Source organism: Leptodactylus fuscus, chromosome 9, assembly GCF_031893055.1.
Source record: "Leptodactylus fuscus isolate aLepFus1 chromosome 9, aLepFus1.hap2, whole genome shotgun sequence".
NCBI lineage: Eukaryota > Metazoa > Chordata > Amphibia > Anura > Leptodactylidae > Leptodactylus > Leptodactylus fuscus.
The window spans coordinates 66,155,578-66,176,428 of NC_134273.1; the positions used below are offsets into that span (position 1 = coordinate 66,155,578).

Below are 20,851 nucleotides of genomic sequence, written 5' to 3' on the forward strand. Positions count from 1 at the left end.
ATGTTCAGTGCCTGGGTTTTCTGCAATGAGTGAACCCCAAGCCTCCCCTCGATAGCTCGATCGTCCAATCAGAAGACCACTACAAACTCAAGAAGGGAGGGGTGGGGAGTGCTGAAAGGGTCCAGGGCACCACACAATAGGGAGTAGAGAAAAGAATTCCAATCGCACTGAAATTAGTGGAACAGCAATAATTTGTAATGAGACAGATTTGTTACAAATTTTCTAAAAATTCCAGGTTCAGCCAAACCCAAAATCTATGGGGTTCAGCACCAACAAATTGTTATTATTGTATATTTTTGGACTCTTCTGAGGCTCAGCGGAGTTGCGCTAAAATAATAATCACTGACACTTCCCTTCCCTCACCTCTCCTGGGCTCCCTTGTGCATTGCTTGCCATCTTCAGTTCTCTACGAGTTTCTTTCTGCTTCCATTATACCTAACGGTTTTGGAAATCACAGTGTGTCCACTGCACATATTTTTTCACAAGGTGTGGATGGAATTCACTAGAATCGCATCCATCTTGCAGTGACTGTAAAACGCAACATTTTTTTCCCCTGGCCTAAAGATGCACTAGATGTACTATTCCCCCCAATTATTCGTCATTTTATTGATTTCTTTTCAAAGGTATTACTCCTGATTGATATACAGCTGTCATATATCAACACCAACCACGAGGACTTCATTGGCTTTGCATAGTAAGTTGTTTTTTTCGGTTGCATGGAATTTAGTAATTTGGTAATATTATTATATGTGGCTGTTTATGTGAAAAGGGCCCACACTGTCGATATGGAGTTCTTGGTATCATTGTAACGGTTATGGTTAACATAATTTGTAAAACATTTTGTATCAACAAATTTGTAAACTTGACATATTTTTAAATAAAATTTTTGCATAAAACAAAATTGTGATTTTTTTACCCAAATATGTTTTGGACTATTTTCTCTATAATTAGTATCGACGATCTGGGCCCTTTTCACGTAAACAGCCACATATATTTATTATAGAGCATCTCTCCTCTAGTCTTTCGTTGCAAACATTTTAAAAATATCAAGAATTAATCGATAATATTTTTGGGGCTTTTGTGCATTACTGATTCATACAAGATTTGGTTTCTCAATAAAATGTCACCAGTTCTCTGAACTTAAAATGGAATTCTGGTATAATCCACCATTGCAAATATTAGGGTAAGGGTTTATTCACACGGAGGAAAATGGTGAGGAATTTCAGCGCTGAAAAATACCCCTCCCATTGACTTCAGTGCTGAAATTCCACACCAAATTCCTCACCATTTTCCTCCGTGTGAATGGGCCCTAAACCCTGGGCCACGTGTTGCGAGTTCCTTGCTGCAAATTACAGATTAGAATAAGAAGAAAGAATTAAGATATGAAAACTATACAGATAAATAAAACTGCCATATAAAGTTCAAATATAGCATCATATAGACCTTAAAGAGGACTTGGGGCGATCTCCAACTCTTAGCAAGCATCCTTCAACAAATGTCTCTTCACTGATTTGGGTTCTATTGGCATGTTTCTTTAGGCCCCACCATTTCTGAGCAATTGGTTCTGTTATTTTCAACACCCAAGATGCTAATTAGGCTGTCTATGGTCAGGTGGGCGGTCCCATCCTATCTGCTGACAACAGCCAACTGCATAATCGGGTCGAAATTAACAGATATGATTGCTCAGGAAGGGTGAGGGCTAGAAAATAAATTTTGACTTTGGCATAAAGAGAAGGGAGTCACCTATTAAAGGATATCGGAGTTGGGAGAGGTGATACGAGGTCCTCTTTCAAAAATTACGGGAATCTAGCAATTGTTGACAATGGATTAGAAAGTGTTTAAGTCTTTTTTGTAGTTCACTGCTATTACAGTACTTAGGTGCAGGTAGCGTGCACGCAGTATGTTTGGGGAGGTAGTCACCTATACATACATGCATACAGTGTGTCTATATATCACAGTATGGACGTCTGCTGTGCATTTGTACATAGCACTTCATCTATTTTCATTACAGTGCACTAGATTTTACTTGTCGGCACTGTCTATTTATGGAGGACTAGTAGACTATAATCTAGAATCTAGCAGAAATGCCATGCAATAAAGCAGCAGGGGTTGTAAATGCCGGCGTCTGTTACCATTTGGGGGGTGGCTGGAGCAGAAAGCAGTCTGGTCCTGGTTCTTTATTTCATAACAACACAATGCTTTCCCATACTCCTCTAGCCCCAGCAGTAATGCTATGTGCCAACACGTAGTTTGTGACAATGCAAGTTATGATCTGAGGGCTGGATCCATCTTTCTTTGGTGCGTTTTTTTACTATAGTGGCCAAAGGTGTAACTTGAAGATCCTGGGCCCCAATGCAAATTCTGTAATGGGTCTATCACATACAATATGCTTTCTATTTTCCTTCGTTGTAGAGAGTCCTTTGGGCTCCTCAGGCTCCAGGGTCCAATAGCGATTGCTACCTCTGCACCCCCTATAGCTACACCCCTGATACGGGTGCTGGGCTTTGAGGTTGTAAACCAAAGGTTTGCGTGAAGTAAGAGTTATCACTTACTGATGTCTGTACCGGAAACGTCTCTCTAGGCCAATCTCATATGCCATATGCAGCAAAACAGTTTTTTTTTTAGTCGGACATGCATGCAGTGTTGAAAAAAGACGGTTTCGCCACGGACAGGTACAAAACGCTCACGGGCGCTCACTTTTCAGACCCATTCACTTGAATGGGTTTGAAAACTGACTGCCGGGTTTCCGTCCGCTGTCCAATTTCTAAGGGCAGAAGACGGAAACCTGGCAGGATTGCTTAAAGCGTGCGCGGGCGCAGTTGTGAACCCGCCCTTAGTTTGTAATCACTTTGTGTTGGTTTTTGACCAATTCGTTTTTTTTCTTCCCCCTTCTTCATTCTGAGCATGCACAGAGGGAAAAACGGATTGCAAGACAGGCACAAACTGATTAATATCAGTTTGTAATCCGTTTTCCATTGACCTCAAAAACACATTACGCTGGGCTCACACCAGAGCCTGATCTCCGTTTTCAGGTTTCCGTCTTCTGCATGCAGAAGACAGAAACCTGTCATGCTGAGTCCGGCCGTGTGCGCCAGTGCGCGTTTGTGCTCTCCGCGGTGAAACTGTTTTTTTTTTAAAACCGGACACAGAGTACTGCATGTCCGACTCTGTGTCCGGTTTAAAAAAAACGGTTTCGCCATGGAGCGCATAAAACACTCACCGCCGCACACGGCCGGAGACTTTGCCGGCAAGTTTCTGTCTCCTGCCCCTGTTTTGTGCAGGAAACGGAAACCTGCAGAACGGAGTACGGGCGCAGATGTGAACAAGCCCTTACTTGCTGTCCGTCTGGAATCCGTATTTTTAGTGCGGAGACAAAATCCTACAAGTTCTACTTTTCTCTCAGCACAAATAAACTGAAACCAGAGGGAAATAGCACAAACTGCTACATCCAGATTACGGATGGGTTTTAATTAGAGATGAGCGAACACTAAAATGTTCGAGGTTCGAAATTCGATTCGAACAGCCGCTCACTGTTCGAGTGTTCGAATGGGTTTCAAACCCCATTATAGTCTATGGGGAACATAAACTCGTTAAGGGGGAAACCCAAATTCGTGTCTGGAGGGTCACCAAGTCCACTATGACACCCCAGGAAATGATACCAACACCCTGGAATGACACTGGGACAGCAGGGGAAGCATGTCTGGGGGCATAAAAGTCACTTTATTTCATGGAAATCCCTGTCAGTTTGCGATTTTCGCAAGCTAACTTTTCCCCATAGAAATGCATTGGCCAGTGCTGATTGGCCAGAGTACGGAACTCGACCAATCAGCGCTGGCTCTGCTGGAGGAGGCGGAGTCTAAGATCGCTCCACACCAGTCTCCATTCAGGTCCGACCTTAGACTCCGCCTCCTCCGGCAGAGCCAGCGCTGATTGGCCGAAGGCTGGCCAATGCATTCCTATGCGAATGCAGAGACTTAGCAGTGCTGAGTCAGTTTTGCTCAACTACACATCTGATGCACACTCGGCACTGCTACATCAGATGTAGCAATCTGATGTAGCAGAGCCGAGGGTGCACTAGAACCCCTGTGCAAACTCAGTTCACGCTAATAGAATGCATTGGCCAGCGCTGATTGGCCAATGCATTCTATTAGCCCGATGAAGTAGAGCTGAATGTGTGTGCTAAGCACACACATTCAGCTCTACTTCATCGGGCTAATAGAATGCATTGGCCAGCGCTGATTGGCCAGAGTACGGAACTCGACCAATCAGCGCTGGCTCTGCTGGAGGAGGCGGAGTCTAAGATCGCTCCACACCAGTCTCCATTCAGGTCCGACCTTAGACTCCGCCTCCTCCAGCAGAGCCAGCGCTGATTGGCCGAATTCCGTACTCTGGCCAATCAGTACTGGCCAATGCATTCTATTGGCGTGATGAAGCAGTGCTGAATGTGTATGTTTAGCTCAACTACACCGGTGGAGTAGTTGAGCTAAGCACACAGATTCAGCTCTGCTTCAATCAGCGCTGGCCAATGCATTCTATTAGCTTGATGAAGCAGAGTGTGCACAAGGGTTCAAGCGCACCCTCGGCTCTGATGTAGCAGAGCCGAGGCTGCACAAGGGTTCAAGCGCACCCTCGGCTCTGATGTAGCAGAGCCGAGGGTGCACAAGGGTTCAAGCGCACCCTCGGCTCTGATGTAGCAGAGCCGAGGGTGCACAAGGGTTCAAGTGCACCCTCGGCTCTGCTACATCAGAGCCGAGGGTGCGCTTGAACCCTTGTGCAGCCTCGGCTCTGCTACATCAGAGCCGAGGGTGCGCTTGAACCCTTGTGCACACTCTGCTTCATCAAGCTAATAGAATGCATTGTCCAGCGCTGATTGGCCAATGCATTCTATTAGCCCGATGAAGTAGAGCTGAATGTGTGTGCTAAGCACACACATTCAGCACTGCTTCATCACGCCAATACAATGCATTAGCCAGTGCTGATTGGCCAGAGTACGGAATTCGGCCAATCAGCGCTGGCTCTGCTGGAGGAGGCGGAGTCTAAGGTCGGACCTGAATGGAGACTGGTGTGGAGCGATCTTAGTCTCCGCCTCCTCCAGCAGAGCCAGCGCTGATTGGTCGAGTTCCGTACTCTGGCCAATCAGCGCTGGCCAATGCATCCCTATGGGAAAAAGTTTATCTCACAAAAATCACAATTACACACCCGATAGAGCCCCAAAAAGTTATTTTTAATAACATTCCCCCCTAAATAAAGGTTATCCCTAGCTATCCCTGCCTGTACAGCTATCCCTGTCTCATAGTCACAAAGTTCACATTCTCATATGACCCGGATTTGAAATCCACTATTCGTCTAAAATGGAGGTCACCTGATTTCGGCAGCCAATGACTTTTTCCAATTTTTTTCAATGCCCCCGGTGTCGTAGTTCCTGTCCCACCTCCCCTGCGCTGTTATTGGTGCAAAAAAGGCGCCAGGGAAGGTGGGAGGGGAATCGAATTTTGGCGCACTTTACCACGCGGTGTTCAATTCGAACATGGTGAACACCCTGATATCCGATCGAACATGTGTTCGATAGAACACTGTTCGCTCATCTCTAGTTTTAATCAATGGGTTTTAATCCGGACAGTTCGAAATTTTTGAAGATTACAACTACTGATTTCGAACGGATTTGCCGAACACAGATGTGAAGCGGGCCTCAGACTTATTTTAACTTATTGAACATTGTGCAGCATCACTTTAACAGGCCTAGCAATGATCCGGATGCAATACACATTACTTGTCTACTTTCCTGAATTATCTGCAGTGTGAGGATCCCTCTAGATCAGATCTTCCAGACTCTTGGCAGAAAAGGCAAGTTTCCTGCCACGACTGCTAGCTGCTGTCTCTAGGGGGAGCTTGCAGCATTTGTATTTATACCGCTGCTATTGATATAGGTTTTGCATTGAGGCCTGGGAGCGTCACGCTACACCTCTATATAATGTATACAAAGAGTGAGTGTGAAAGTTTCCATACAGGACATGAATGAAGATGTTTTACATTGTTTAACCTTGTACTATCTACATGACTGTAGACACTTCTCATCTCTTATCTGCACAATTTCCTGATTTTAAAGGATTCCCACAGTTTTGTTTATGGGAAGTCTAAAGTTTATTGGTATTGTCCTTATACCTGTACAGCAGGCCTGGATTATTCTTTAGCCAGGTCTCCTGAAAATACGCTTCAATTGTAACGTACAAGCCCTGTTATCACCACAGCCCCTTCCGCAGGGAGGAAGACCTGTTTGATTTTTGTCCATTGTTCCCCACCCTGATAAATGTCATATTTATTGTCATACTAGCCTCTGCCTGTGACTTCGTCTGTGAGTTGCTGTCGTCGATAGTTTGCTTGTTCCGGCATTTCGGCAGCTCTCAAGCTGTCCTGCTGCTGAACTTGTTCCTCAAACCGTGCCTGTGAGTGTTCCGGCATCTCAGAAGCTCGCTGGGACGACATATAATGAGCGTGTTGTTGGTGTTGATGATCCCCCTCAGCTCCGCTTGAGGAAAGCTCTGTGACTTCTGGCTTCCTTCATAGCTGTCGTTGTTTGTGACAAATTTTCTTTTCTTTTTCCGGGCATGTTGAGAATTGGCAAACAGACAATTTGGATTGAAGGTGTTTGCCTATGTCTGTTTGTCTGCAGTGCCTGGACCAGATCAGATAATATGCAAATGCATGAACACAAAGCACTGAGGGTTAGCGTGTGTTTACTCAGAGATATAACAGACCTGGCTTTCTCAGAAGCCAAGATAAGAGCAGTGTAATATAGTATGTGAACATAAATTCATAACAGTCACAAAGCCATGTCATTTACCGGGATAAAAAGTAGCCTATGTGTTAATCGAGGTTACAATCTATCTATGTGCCAAATTTAATTCAAATCCGTTCAGCCGTTTTTGTGTGATTAACTAACAAACACACAAACATCCAAACTTTCACATTTATAATATTAGTATCTAGGCAAAGTATGTAACTCTAAGCATGTTACATCATTTTTTCGTGTTAATACACAGTAAACTGGATTATATATATAAGCTGCCTAGAGGTCTCCATCTACCATAGAAGAAAATATGGCACTCCATGCTGTCTACATAAGGGGGTGTTCACACATAGGAATTTGACGCCGAATGTGTCAAGCAGAAAATTTCTGCTTCAGGAATTTGAAACTGATATCTCTACTTGAAGAAATGACACAGAAATTAACACCAAATAAAAAAACAGATTTTGAGGCTGAATTAGAAGTGGAATTTAGAGAGGAGGCCACTGTATTGTGCCTATTTTGCCTTTATTGAGCAGAGCCAAAATCCAAAATTTGTGTGAAAAGATATATTTTCTGTCTTCCGTTCATTTCAATAGGAGTTCTGAGGCAGAAACCACAACGAGCAGGACCAGGGGTGTAACTACTGGGACCTGGGACATTAGGGGGCACGGCGACAGCCACTACCGCTGCATTTTTGGGGTTTTTAATAGGAGTAACTCCAGCCGGTAACAGGCCCTATTTACTTAATTCTCCTGGCTCTGGGCTGGCTTCTGGCCTCCTTGTGTGACATCCCAGACATCACATGACTGGGGCCTGAAGTCCTTATGCGTCGCAATGCAGGCTCTTGGTCACGTGACTTTCTGTATGTCATTGAAGATGGATGACATCAGTGACAAGTCCAGCGAAGCCAGGGAGAGGTAAGTAACAGTGTTTTTTGTGTTTGTATGCACCCTTGCTCCCGGTATCTGATTATTATACTCTGGGGTCTGAAAAGACTTAAGAGTATAAAAATCGTTCGTGGGTGTCCACAATGGGGCATAATACTGTGTACAGAGGCCACTATGGGGCATAATACTGTGTACAGGGGCCACTATGGGGCATAATAGTGCATGCAGAAATGTTGGGGGGGGGGGTAGGTTGGTTGGGGTCTCCGGCATCAGTTGGGGGGAGGCACCATGTCGAAAGTTCACCACAGGGCCCCACCATTCCAAGTTACGCCTCTGAGCAGGACACTTAGGGTCAGTTCACATGTGCAGCGCCCATGCGGGTTTTGACAAAACCCGCCTGCCGCGACCATCGTGGTCACGGATTTCCCCTCCTATGTCGGCTCAAATGAATGAGCCGACATAGGAGGGTGCTGCCGCTAGGCGGAAGCTGCGGTCCAGCGCGCCGCGGCTTCCGCCTGAAGAAAGGGCATGTCGCTTCTTTTCTCCACTAGCAGCAGCCCGCCGCTAGTGGAAAAAAGAAGACCAGCGATCTGCATAGACCACCATTGTAAAGTGGCGGATTTTGCGAAATCCGCTGTCAAAATCCACCCCTCTGTTCACGTGTGAACGAGCCCTTATTTTTTTCACTAGCTGAAAAAATCAGCTACCACCTTCCATTAAAATTAATGTGAGGCAGATTCCACCTAAAATTAAGTGTCAATTTCCTACGTTTGAAAACATCCTTTAGGCTGAAGCCCCACGTTGCGGAGACGCAGCTTCTTTTGTTGCAGATTTTGCTGCATTTCTTTGAGCCACACCTAAAAGTGGCTACAAAAGGATTGGGAAATTTATAGGAAGTTCTTATACTTCTACCTTCTGCTCAATCCACTCTTGACTTTGGCTCAAAAAACCGCAACAAAATCTGCAATCAGCCTTAGACTGATTCTAGCGCATGTCTCACAATTATCGATGGACTGGGATGTTTTGGCAAGTTACCTGTTAGAAAGAAGCAGCTCATACTGGGAATTTGAGCAAAAGTTACATAAAATATGCAAATCAATAGAAACTGAAATGAAAAAATAAAATCTAACTTTAAAAAATTGAAATGAAAATAAATCTTGAGCCATTTTTGATGATTTCTAATATTATTGTCCTTTGTTAGCGCACATCAAGGATGCAATCTGCAGAAGAAGAGCGCAGCAGGCAGTCAGGTAAGAGCGGCTTTACTGTATTTATAGTCCATTTCCCTATTTTAAGAATATTACTGGGCTCGGCTTCTTTTCCTCTATCATATCCAGCCTTTAGATAAGGCACAAAAATCACGGCCAGGTTCACTTTAAGCCCCAGAAATCCCCCTAAAGCCACTGTATTCTGTATGAAGACATAGATTTTGCATTTGTCAATGTTGGAGAGACCATGATGCCGTGACCTAGAGAGAGACTGTTCTGCAGAGCTCCGAGTGCACGACATGTATTCTGACACTTCTATTCTACGCTACATTTGGACTGATGGTGATCGAGCAACTCTTTGATGATTTCGCTCTAGTTTTGGTCAATATCAAGCTTTATAATGACCTGCTAGTTTTTCATTCCCAACATCAGTATGTTCCTACTAGAGATGAGCGAACACTGTTCAGATCAGCCGTTCCGAACAGCACGCTCCCATAGAACTGAATGGAAGAACCTGGCACGGCGACCGGCCGCCTGCAAAGTGTACGTGCCAGGTGCTTCCATTCATTTCTATGTGTGCGTGCTGTTCGGATTGGCTGATCCGAACAGTGTTCGCTCATCTCTAGTTCCTACTAAAGCTGCTATAGCCATGTCATGATTCCTAATAGGCGCACAGCATTATCCTATATTACATTTGGTATCTTATGGAGATTTCTTTTTTGTTTTACTTTACTAGGATATAAACAGAGTATTTTCTGCTTGCTTGAAGTAAGTCGTTATGCTTCTTAATACATTCTAGTATATATCGTATGTTGTAAATTCTAGTATACTCAATTTTTAGCTTTTTATATGCTTACTGTATAGGTGCTAACTGTATATGTACAAAGTGCAGCATTGTTTTTATTTTACTCTTCGTATGCATTGATCATTTGTTACATATCTGGAACTGTAAGGCTCAGTTCACATCTGTGTTCGGTATTCCATTTGGGGACCCCCCAAATGAAATACTGAATGCATTAAAAAGCAGTGAGCAATGAAAGCACACGGACATAGACCATAATGGACTCTGTGTGTTTTCCGTGCGGTGTCCGCACAAGTCATGCGGAGAGAAAAGTAGTTCAAGTACTACTTTCCTGTTCACATGACTCGTGCGGACACTGCGCGGAAATTACATGGACCCCATTATGGTCAATGTCCGTGTGCTTTCATTGCTCACCGCTTTTTAATGCTTTCGGTATTCCGTTCGGGTGGGGAGTCTCCAAGCAGATTTCCTGAATGGAATACTGAATGAAGATGTGAACTAGGCCTAAGCGGATATATAAGTTGCTTGGACACACGTCTGGCAAGATATACCAAATTTATCATACATTGCGAGCCACTATGATAATTTGACACATCTTTAGACTACATGAACAGTTTACTCTGTCTAAGTATTAGACAGGATTAAGAAATTTGTATTTGTATGGTAGTCAATCCTGGAGACCTGGGTTCAGATCCATCCAACATCTGCATGGAGTTTGTATGTTCTCCTGTGTTTGCATGTGAATAGAGATTAGCGAACACTGTTCGGATCAGCCGTTCCGAACAGCACACTCCCATAGAAATGAATGGAAGCACCTGTGACGCCGGCTGGCCGCCGGCAAAGTGTACGTGCCAGGTGCTTCCATTCATTTCTATGGGAGCGTGTTGTTCGGAACGGCTGATCCGAACAGTGTTCGCTCATCTCTACATGTGAACCCTACTTGGGTCAATGAGTGATGACAATATCTTTAAAGTGAAACAGAATATGTTGGAGCTATTTATTCACATATACATGATATCACTGATAAGGTGTACATTTTCAGATAAATATGAGTTTTTATGTGACACTTTATAGTGATCTCTTACTCACCTGAGTCTTTACGTCAAGGAACTTCTATGGGTAGAGTGTTATAGACTGATAGCGAAGGCAAATGGTACCTTCAAAACCCATAAGCAAATATGAATGTCAGAAATGATGAGTAGTTTAGTTTAATTTATTGTCATATTCGGAAAATTCTGTCCTTAAAGGGTCACTCCAGTGATTTTTATTTTACTCTTTATATTGTCTGAACGACCATCCACTCAACATTAATAGTTGGCCGCCAGTCCGCCAACATCTGCCATGACTGTCCAATGACAAGACCCAACCTCTAACCCCACTCTACATTGTCAAGGGAGCGCGGATGGGACTCTTCACCATGCAGTAGAATGTCTGTCATCCGTATAATCCTTTCCCCTATCAACTCCCACCAATGCTTCCCCCTTTCCTGGTAATTTTTCCCTCCCTCCAGGACATGTTATGCTAGCCTACCATGAGGCTGTGCTTGGCTTCATCCCAACCTTTCATTTGTATGGCGACATGTATTTCCTCTCCAGCTGCCACTGTATGAGAAATGCTTGGCCAGATAGGTCTTCATATAATCGTATGAATAACAGTTGACCACCATTGGGTTCTAGAGCTGGACCCATGGAAATCAGCTGGTTTTTGTGCCGGTCTCACAATAAGACAACCTCTTCGTATATAAGGATACTGCTTGTGCTACATTAGTAAAAAGTTGGTATAAATCTGAGTAGCCAGACCTGTCCTCTACATGTTGCATAGTTTAATAGAATTGTAAAATGATTGTTCCATTCTTTATATTTTCAACAGCACTTGTAACAAAACCCTGGATTTGGAAGACTTTCCTCGAGCTTCGCTTAACCGTGTGTTTTGTGTGGTGAGATGGTCACTCTTAGTTGCTGGGACCGGGCATTGGTGTCTTCTATCTTCATGCTCTTACTCTTTATAAGGCCTCTCATATTCCATTTATCCTACTATTTTCCAACCAAATCGTTTCACTCTTTCTGCTCGATATATAATATCATTACTACAATATAAAATTTCACATTCAGTCATTATAGTTCAAAAATTTGCTAGCCTATCATAGGATGGGTCAACATTATTACATTGACAAACATATGACAAAGCTGAAATGCCAGTGTTCTGGTTTATGAGGCCATGGTACTGCAATCCATTAATCCAGTTAATCCAATAGTATAGGGCATCAGTACTGAATATCATGAGAACCCCTTTAGGTTAAAACCCCACCATAACAAAACACTATTTGATTCAGGAGATCCGAATCTATCTATATGTAGGGCAGGGATGATATGCTGGGTTCTAAGGACAATGTAAAATGGTAAGAGAACACAAGAATACAAGTTTCACAACTCAATACTGTGAACTTGTCTAGAATTGACTCTTCTGGTGTATCCATATAAATGGGCATCCTGGTCACTGGTGTTCCCTTGACATACTGAGATCTATAGTGATATGTATACAATTGTGTACATGTGATCATGTAAAATACATTGAGATTAGGTGCTTTAAATCGTAATACACTTAGTATTGCCGTACGGCTCAGTCTGTATAAATAATAAGTACTACTCTTAAGATTTATGACCCAGACCATCCATGTATGTAGACCTAGTCTCTAGATCATAAAGAGTCATTTCTGAGCCTTAATTAAAACTACATTTAGGTGAAACCTGATGCCGTATATCAGACATCTGTGACTCTCCTGGAATGTGAGTGGTTAAAATAAATACATATGTAAGTATTTAGGAGGCCCATGCGGAAAATATTTTTAAACAAAAGCGTAAGATGTACAGACATCTGCTGGATTACCCCCTGCAAAAATGAAATTTTGACAGAACAGGAGGTTGCTCAGTCATATCAGCCAGTTATGTTTTTGACATCCTACAGATATGTTCTTAAAGGGGAAGTATAGGATTGAAAAAACGTGTTTGATTTCTACCCTCAAAATAGTCCCAAATCTATACACAGGTTACGATAAAAATATGGGCAGGTGTAGTTTTCTAAAGACATTGGGGCAAATTCAATAGTTGCATAAAAAGTTGCAAACCTTGTGTTTGTGGCTTTTTTTTAATGCCACATGCAAAAATTTGTGTGCCAAGTGCCTTTATTTTTTTATCCTGTCCTTAGTACGTTCCATAAAGGATATGTGGTGAGGGCAGGCAGTGAACATTGCCATTGGCCGGCACAGGTATCATCAAGACTGGCATACAATATGTTGGTCTTGATGACTCCCCCAATATTTGTACTAATGGGATTGTCCACCCATTAGAAATTTATGGCCTATCCTTAGTAAATGGCAGCCTTTGTGTAAATGTAATTGCCCAGAACACAGGACCTTGCCCAGATCTTGTCATACAGTGCACACATGAAGCAGTCTACTAGATACCTACATTATAATTTCTAATAGATTGTTTCATGTATGCCCTGTATGACAATACCTGGGCAAGGTACTGTGTTCTGAGCAATTGCATTTATGCAAAGGTCACCAGGATTTGCTAATTTGGAGCCAGGTAGAGCTGCACCAATTCCTAATATATATAGGCAATGATAAGCCTTCAGTTTAACCCCAGCCACATGGGTTATTATTTCTGAGATAACACCTTTGTGCAGTCACGCCGACCAATATCCTTCCTCTTATCAATCACACTATATAGGGGCCCAATAACCAATCATGTTGATTAAAGAGTTAAAAGAGCCTAGTTCAAGGCAAGAGCCAGGCAGCAGACTACTGACAGTATCCCAGGATAGAAAGAATCAGAAGGCAAGGGCTACACAACAAGCCTTCTTCAGCCCCACTAAGCAATATGTCTATGTGATTCATAGTGTGCCAAACCCAAGCACCCGGAAGACCACAATGTGCTGGATACTCATGGTCTCAGTGTTGGATAGCCCTGTTGACAGAATAATAAAATTTCCAACATCTGTCTTACCATTGCTGCCCTCTGATCCCCAGCCTCCGGCAGCAGTCATTCTCTTGCTTGCTAGGGGCACCACCCCGCTGCAGTCATGTCACTTGTATCCCTAATATCAGTAGGTCCTGAGCTTGTCAACCTCTGCCCGCCTCCACTTCCCTGGCCCTAACAAGTGTCTGCTCAGTAAACTTTATATTCCTTTCCCACTTTGCAATGCTCCTGAGTGATACCGTTGGATTATTCCGATCAAAAACCTGAGCTTCCAACTAGATAACATGGTTACAATGTGAGGATGGGATTAGCCAGATTCCCATCCACTTTGCAGTTGATATAAAACACAGCATGGGGTCCAGGCCTTATATTGATTTTCTTTTATTGGATTTTGGGTCTTTCCAAACACAAACATAGTTACATTTCACTTCCACGTGATTGTGACTGCTGCCTGATGGTAAGTCCATAGATGGTCCATGATAAAAGTGGATAAACTACGCTCTTTCAACAATAGCAGGTCATTTTTAGAAAGTTATATTTTCCTGTTGACCTGATCTTCAGGGGAAGGGAGGGCGATGGCTGTTTTCACAAGCTTAAGTAATCTTTCAAAGTCACTTCCTTCTGTTACTTTATTCATGTAGAGATGGCAGGAATTCTGAATAGGACAGTGTGCAACCCAACTGAGCTCACTGGAACCTGGAGGGAAGGAACCGTGTCATCCTTCATTCATCCTGTCAAGTGTACCCTGCTGACAGCTGCACTATTATCTCCTGTCCCTGCTACTACTGCATGTGTTTCCCTTCTTCCTGATTTACTCAGTTTTATGCCAACAACCTTCTATCTTCTCCAACAGCACATGATCGCTCTAGCATTAAAGCAAAATGAGACAAAACAAGGGCTGCCGTGATAGTTTTACATTACAGAACGGTCATTTTCAATTTCTAGAATGGATTTTCCCACAAAAGAGATTTATGGCATATCCACAGGATGTCTGGTAGATGTGGACCCTACTTCTGGGATATGAATCTCTAAAATGATGCCCACCAGCCTCCATGTCCAACACTTGTCCAGGAGACTGTTACTATTAATGACCTATCCTTGCCAGATTTGTAGGGATCTCTTGACATTGCTGCCGATCAATGTACTAGAATCACAGGGAGTATGTTATCCTGCCAAATGTAACAAAAAAGTATCCCACTGTTTACCCACAGATGTATCATGCATAGATAGAATACCTAGTCCCCTCCATTATAAATGGGTTATTCAAGAGTTCTAAGGATAGTTCTTTTATATCAACTCTTGGATAACCCCATTTATTTTTCTCCAGTCTCATTTCCCTATTTTTTCCCCCCAGTTTTTCAGTTTTGTGCATACACACTGTGCTTTGGTAGCTTAAGAAGCTTCTGCTTCTGAATGGTTCATCTATGGACAAGGGAGTCGGTGTTCACTGCAGAGTATCTACAGTGTTGGTATTTTGAAGCATTCTGCTCTTTGATTGTCTTGGACTACCTTATTTCCACTGTTCTTAGTCTTCTGATAGTCCAGTCAAGAGCAGGGAAGAATTGCTTTAAGACCGGGCCCCAGGGGATGGAAACACAGTGATTTGATTGAAAAATTGCGGTGTTTTACAGTAACGGCAAAGTGGATGGGATTCTGGTGAGCCCCATGCCCACTTTGCAGTAGAAACTGCAGTGCGGACACGCCACGATTTCCAAAACTGGCACGGTTTTGGAAATTGCAGCATGTCAATTATACCTACGGAACGCCGGTGGTTTCCCCATAGGTGTAATTGTAACAGAAAGTCTGCGGAGGAAAACTCAGAACTTTCTGTCTAAATGCTGCGGGAAAAACCGCAGTTTTTCCCGCAGCACCTTTTGGTATCCCATGGGGCCTTAGCCAAAAGGAGTCTATCCGCAGAACCCAGCATATCAACCCAGGTCACACTTAGATATCTTAGTGTCATCTGAATCAAGCAGTGTTTCCACAAGTAAATCATTGCCTCTGTTGCTGAGATATGGCTGTGTTTCGCAACACACAAATTAACCTTTTTGGGCAAAGAAAGCATTGCCAGTTACCAGTTTGGAGCATTGAAAACACCCACATTGCTCAAAATAGCTCATTTGCAAATTGACAATATCTCAGAAATAGAGACACCGATTCACAAGGCGAAGCAATGTTTGATTCAGGTGACCCTAATCTATCTATCTGCGGGGCTAGGTTGATGTGTTGGGTTTGACAGACTCCCTTTAAACTACCAAAGAATAATTTACATTGCCTGGAATGGTGAAGTTTTGGTCATTTTACAGAAAACAAGAGGGGATCGTGAATCAGTATATGTCAGGAACTGGGAGACTGTTGCTATACAGAAATATAATCACAGAATATATGTGTGGTCGGACAGTGTTACAATATATGGCAACGGTATTGTGGAGACATTCAATATCATCTAAGAGGGGCAAGGTCGGGAAATAGTCAGCTAACGTCCTGGGTTACAGTTAACATGCTTGGATAAGTTTGGGGTCCATAGGACATCACCAAAAATATCCAAAGTTATGTTCCATTAAGTAGTGGACTTTCAGATACTAGCATATACATTGTGTAAAGTAAATTCTAGAGGACGGTCGATAGAACCTATGGATCAGTGGTGGGAATGAGTAGGAACATTGACACAATAGACAAAATTACATCCTGGAGAATAGATTTGCATATTTTTTACCCAGAATCCCTAGCAGAGCAGGAATGACTTGTACCTTTCCGTACTGCCTATGTAGGCACACACTCTCCCTAATGTGTACGATTATCCCCTGACCCTGGTCTATAGTCTCTCACTCTGCCAAATCAGTATCCCTGCGCTATGCTGAGGAGGTCCAAAAGACCGAAACAGCGCTGTCCATAGCTGGGAATCTGTTCCTTTTGGAATAGAAATACTAATTTGGCAATAAACTCCGCTTCATGTCAGTAGGCTTATTAACTGAGTCATGCATGATGTTAAGGAGGCTGCCCTCTAGAGGGCGGCACACAGAGGCACTGTTCTCCTAATTACATCCTGGAGAATAGATTTGCATATTTTTTACACAGTAGACAAAAATCATTCAAGAGTAAAAAAAGGGGCATGAAAGTGAAGGGTAAAGAAAAAAGGAATATGAGAAAGGTGTCGGAGGTAGGTTGAGCACACACAGGGTTTTTTGGACCGGAAAACACGCACTCTGCTCCGGATCAGGCCCAATGAATGGGCCTAGTCAAGAGGAGGGAGTGTCTTCTGGCAGATTTGCTAGGCGAATCGGCCTGAAGAATAAGCATGTCCATTCTTTTTTCGTTTTGTCATTTGTTCCGGCTCCTGGAAAAAAAAGACCTGACCGGCTCCCATGGATTTCAGTGGGAGCCGTCTTTTTGATCAGGATTTTAAGGTGAATACGACCTCAAAATCCTGACCAAAATAACCCATGTGAACTCAGCCTAAGGAGTCTTGAGGGAGGAGATTTATTATGCTACTGTGCCTGTTTTCTGGTGTAAGGCCGAGGCCCCACGTTGCGGAAATGCAGCAAGAAAAAAAGCTGAATTTTTGTTTCATTAATCTCATCCACACATTGCGGAAAATAATAGCTATATAATAGCTAAAAATAAATTTTTTTTAAAAACACAGCATGTTAATTTTACAAGCGGTTTTCCTATGAATTTAATAGAGGAAGAAAAAATGTGGAGAAAATCGCAGCAAAAGCTCAATAAAAAATTCTGTGGAAAAATAAAACGTGATGCATTTTCTCTGTGTTTTTTTTCTGGCAGTGCTTTAAAATACTGTCAAATTTTGGGCCAAAATTTACTTTTTACCATTTTACATCTCTGATTAATGGGTGGGGGTTAACAGAAGGGGGGTAACCGGTTCGTCCAACAAATTTACTAGAATTACATTAGAATTTTGCAATTATATCTCAAGTGTAAAGTAGTATCTAGTTAAAGCAGAACTCCAAAAACGTTAGATTTTTTTTTCTGGCCCCTTAGAAAGGTACATGATGTATATTGTAGTGAAGGTAATCTTTCTACCGTTAGCTATATTTGTGAGTTCTGCATCCCTCCTGGTCCTCAGCAGTGTCATGTGACCACTAATATAACATTTCAACTGACAGTGTCCTATGTGTTATAAATATGGAGGGCACTGCTAATACATTATGTACATGTAATGGTCATCTGTAAACACCTACTAAATATCCATAAACTAGTGCTATCACAGTTTTATCACAGTTACTGAAAACTGAACATCAATTTGACTCATTCTGTAGGTGATTCAGAAAGGATGGTTGACCATAAACAACATCAGTCTCATGAAGGGAGGCTCCAAGGACTACTGGTTTATTCTCACTGCGGAAAGTCTCTCCTGGTACAAAGATGATGAGGTGAGTAGTGTCTCCTTCTATGGTTTTAGGACATGCTCCTTCTCCACCAAAACCTCCATATGAAATTGTGGGTTCGGAGCAAATTGAGGTTTTCTGAAATATTTTATTTGAAATTTAATTTACACAGTAAATAGATCTAACATGTCCGCTGTACCTCCCTGTCCTCTCCACCCTTACGATGCTATGGTATACTGTACACAATGCAAAAAGTAAATTTAAGAGTAAAAAAATATAACTACTATATTAAAGAGGTTTTTTCTCATAGGTGTTTATGGAATATTCACCAAATATAGCAATAAATGTGTGGTAGGTGGCGGTTCTTCAAGAGAGGTCGACCCTCTCCCTTTAAGTCTATGGGAATTATGGACACCGCTGAGCTTCTGAGGTTACCCCTGTTTCCCAGAAATGGCACCCTTACCATTTATCCTGTTTAGGGTTGGTTCATATCTGCTTTTGTATTCTGTCCGGGGAGAGTCCGCATGGGGACCCTCTGAATGGAATACAAACGCAATTGCAAGCGGTGTGTAGTAAAAGCACACGGACCCCATAGACTATAATGGGATCCATGTGCTTGCCCAATCTAGAAAAGTAGATTTGGAACTACTTTCCTGTCTGCATGATCCCTGCGGACATCTGCCAGTAAGCACACGAACCCCATTATAGTCTATGGGGTCCGTGCGCTTTTACAGCACACATGCGTTTGGTATTCCATTCAGGGGCAATCCCCATGCGGACTACCCCGGAGGGAATCCAAACGCTGATGTGAACAGGGCATTATAGACCATATCTATGGTGAGAAAATCCCTTTTAATCTAAGCCCCATGTTACGAAAACGCAGCATTTTTGCCTTTAAGGAAACACCATGTACCTGCAAAGTGAATGAGATTCTGGTTAAACCCCTCCACACATTGCAGATAAAATTCCGCTTCGAAAAAGCTGCGTTTTAATTTGGAGCATGTCAATAATACCTGCGGAAACGCTCGCATTTTCCCTATAGGTATAATAAGGTAAGAAAATCTGCTGAGAATAACTTAGGAAAAATGCAATGAAAAATGCTGTGAAAAAAAATGTGATGCGTTTCCACTACGTTTTTTTAGCTCCAAGTGGGGCTTTAGCCTTAACTTGTAACTATTTTATAGAAACATACAGACAAATATATAGTTTATAAACATAATTCAATTCTAACAAAAATCAGTTCCCTACTCCAGAAGATACAGTTAAAAAAGACTAAGAACAGTATGTTGTATTATTGCTGTTTTTTGCAGTTTTTGTATCATGATATGTATGAAGCTTATGGTAATGCAATATATAAATAAATATATAAATTTAGAAAATGTGAGGGTTTTATTAGGGACAATTTTCCAGTTTGAAAGGTTATAGAAGTCACATATAAATTTCCAGGTAAAGGGAATGACTTCTCACCCAGTAGGAAAAATTTTTTCTAGTGCCAACTATAGCAAGTACTTAGGAGATTCAGTACTATATGAAAGCTACCTCCAATAGGTGGCTCTAGAGATACAGTCTTCATCATTTTGGGGGAGAGCTAATTTTATGAACCTTTTCCCATGGAGTATTGTGGAGTATTATATCCCTGCTAAGCTTCTCTTTCTGCTACTATTGTATTATTGATCTCTGACCCTTGGCTTCCCTTGTGACTATTCTCTTGGATTACGATTTTGTACTGCATTGCCTGACTGTTACCAGACCCTTGGTTGGCTGACCTCACTTTGTTGTTGTTTGTCTTGTTTGTGTTCAGTGTTGTCACGTATATATAGGAAGGGCTTTGTCAACCAGTTGTCCTCTGCTGCCTAGGGCAGTGAGGCAAGCGGGTAGGGGCAGTGGTGGGTTTAGCTTAGGACTCACTGTCTAGTCGTGCCCCTTCCCCCAGTGTTCACCAGCAGCTACTGGGGAATTGCTCCTATTGCTATTCCCTTACAGGTATCTGTTGTGATATATATATATATATATATATATATATATATATATATAGTCCAATGAAGTCAAGAGCAGCATCATGTATAGAGTCTTTCTTCCTAGGGAGGGTGCAAAGCTAAATAGACCCGGCATAGGTTTTATATACACATATGTTACCATACATATATATATAGTTACTATACAGTGTATATAGTGTGTGTGTATAATATATATATATATATATATATATATATATATATATATAAAACTGTTACTGTATATATATGTATACATGTCTATCTGTCTACCTACCTATCTATAGATATATATATATCTGTTACTATAGTGTACAGCATATATATATATATATATATATATATACACATACACACGTATATATATATATTTATATATATATATATATATATATATATATATATATATATATAACACATATCTTTGTGTTTCTAAGGAGTGTACTGTAGTATTAGGTGATTTTTATTACTATTAAAGATGCACTTTTCAGGCAAGCCAAGTCCTTCCATGTATCATAAAAGCTGGATTGGACAGGATTTATTTGTAGCCAAGTCCATTGTTTCGACAACTCTGATTAAAAGCTAAACACTAACAAAATTCAATTAGTGTTTCTGGCCAAATTGGATATAAGAGAGATTCTTTCTTAATTCCTTAAGGCCACACGGATTACCCGTCCACGGTTTCTGCTCTGTGTTTTCTGTTAATAAAAAAATAATAAAATGTCTACGTTGATCTGGAATGCATTTACATGATGTCGTGAGTTTTCCAGTTGGAATTTGAAAATGAGACCATCTGGTGTGTAGTGTTGTTACCCTCTGCAAACAGAGGGCCCCCAATGAGCCATGA

General features: G+C 42.1%; 1 protein-coding gene across 1 annotated transcript in view; it reads left to right on the forward strand.

Annotated features, from left to right (window-relative positions):
* DNM3 (dynamin 3) overlaps positions 1-20,851 on the forward strand; it is a 126,473-nt gene that overhangs the window by 12,707 nt on the left and 92,915 nt on the right. Inside the window, 5 exon segments of the mRNA XM_075286183.1 lie at positions 624-694; positions 8,876-8,924; positions 9,619-9,650; positions 11,554-11,620; positions 17,942-18,055. Coding sequence (XP_075142284.1) covers positions 624-694; positions 8,876-8,924; positions 9,619-9,650; positions 11,554-11,620; positions 17,942-18,055 — 333 coding nt within the window.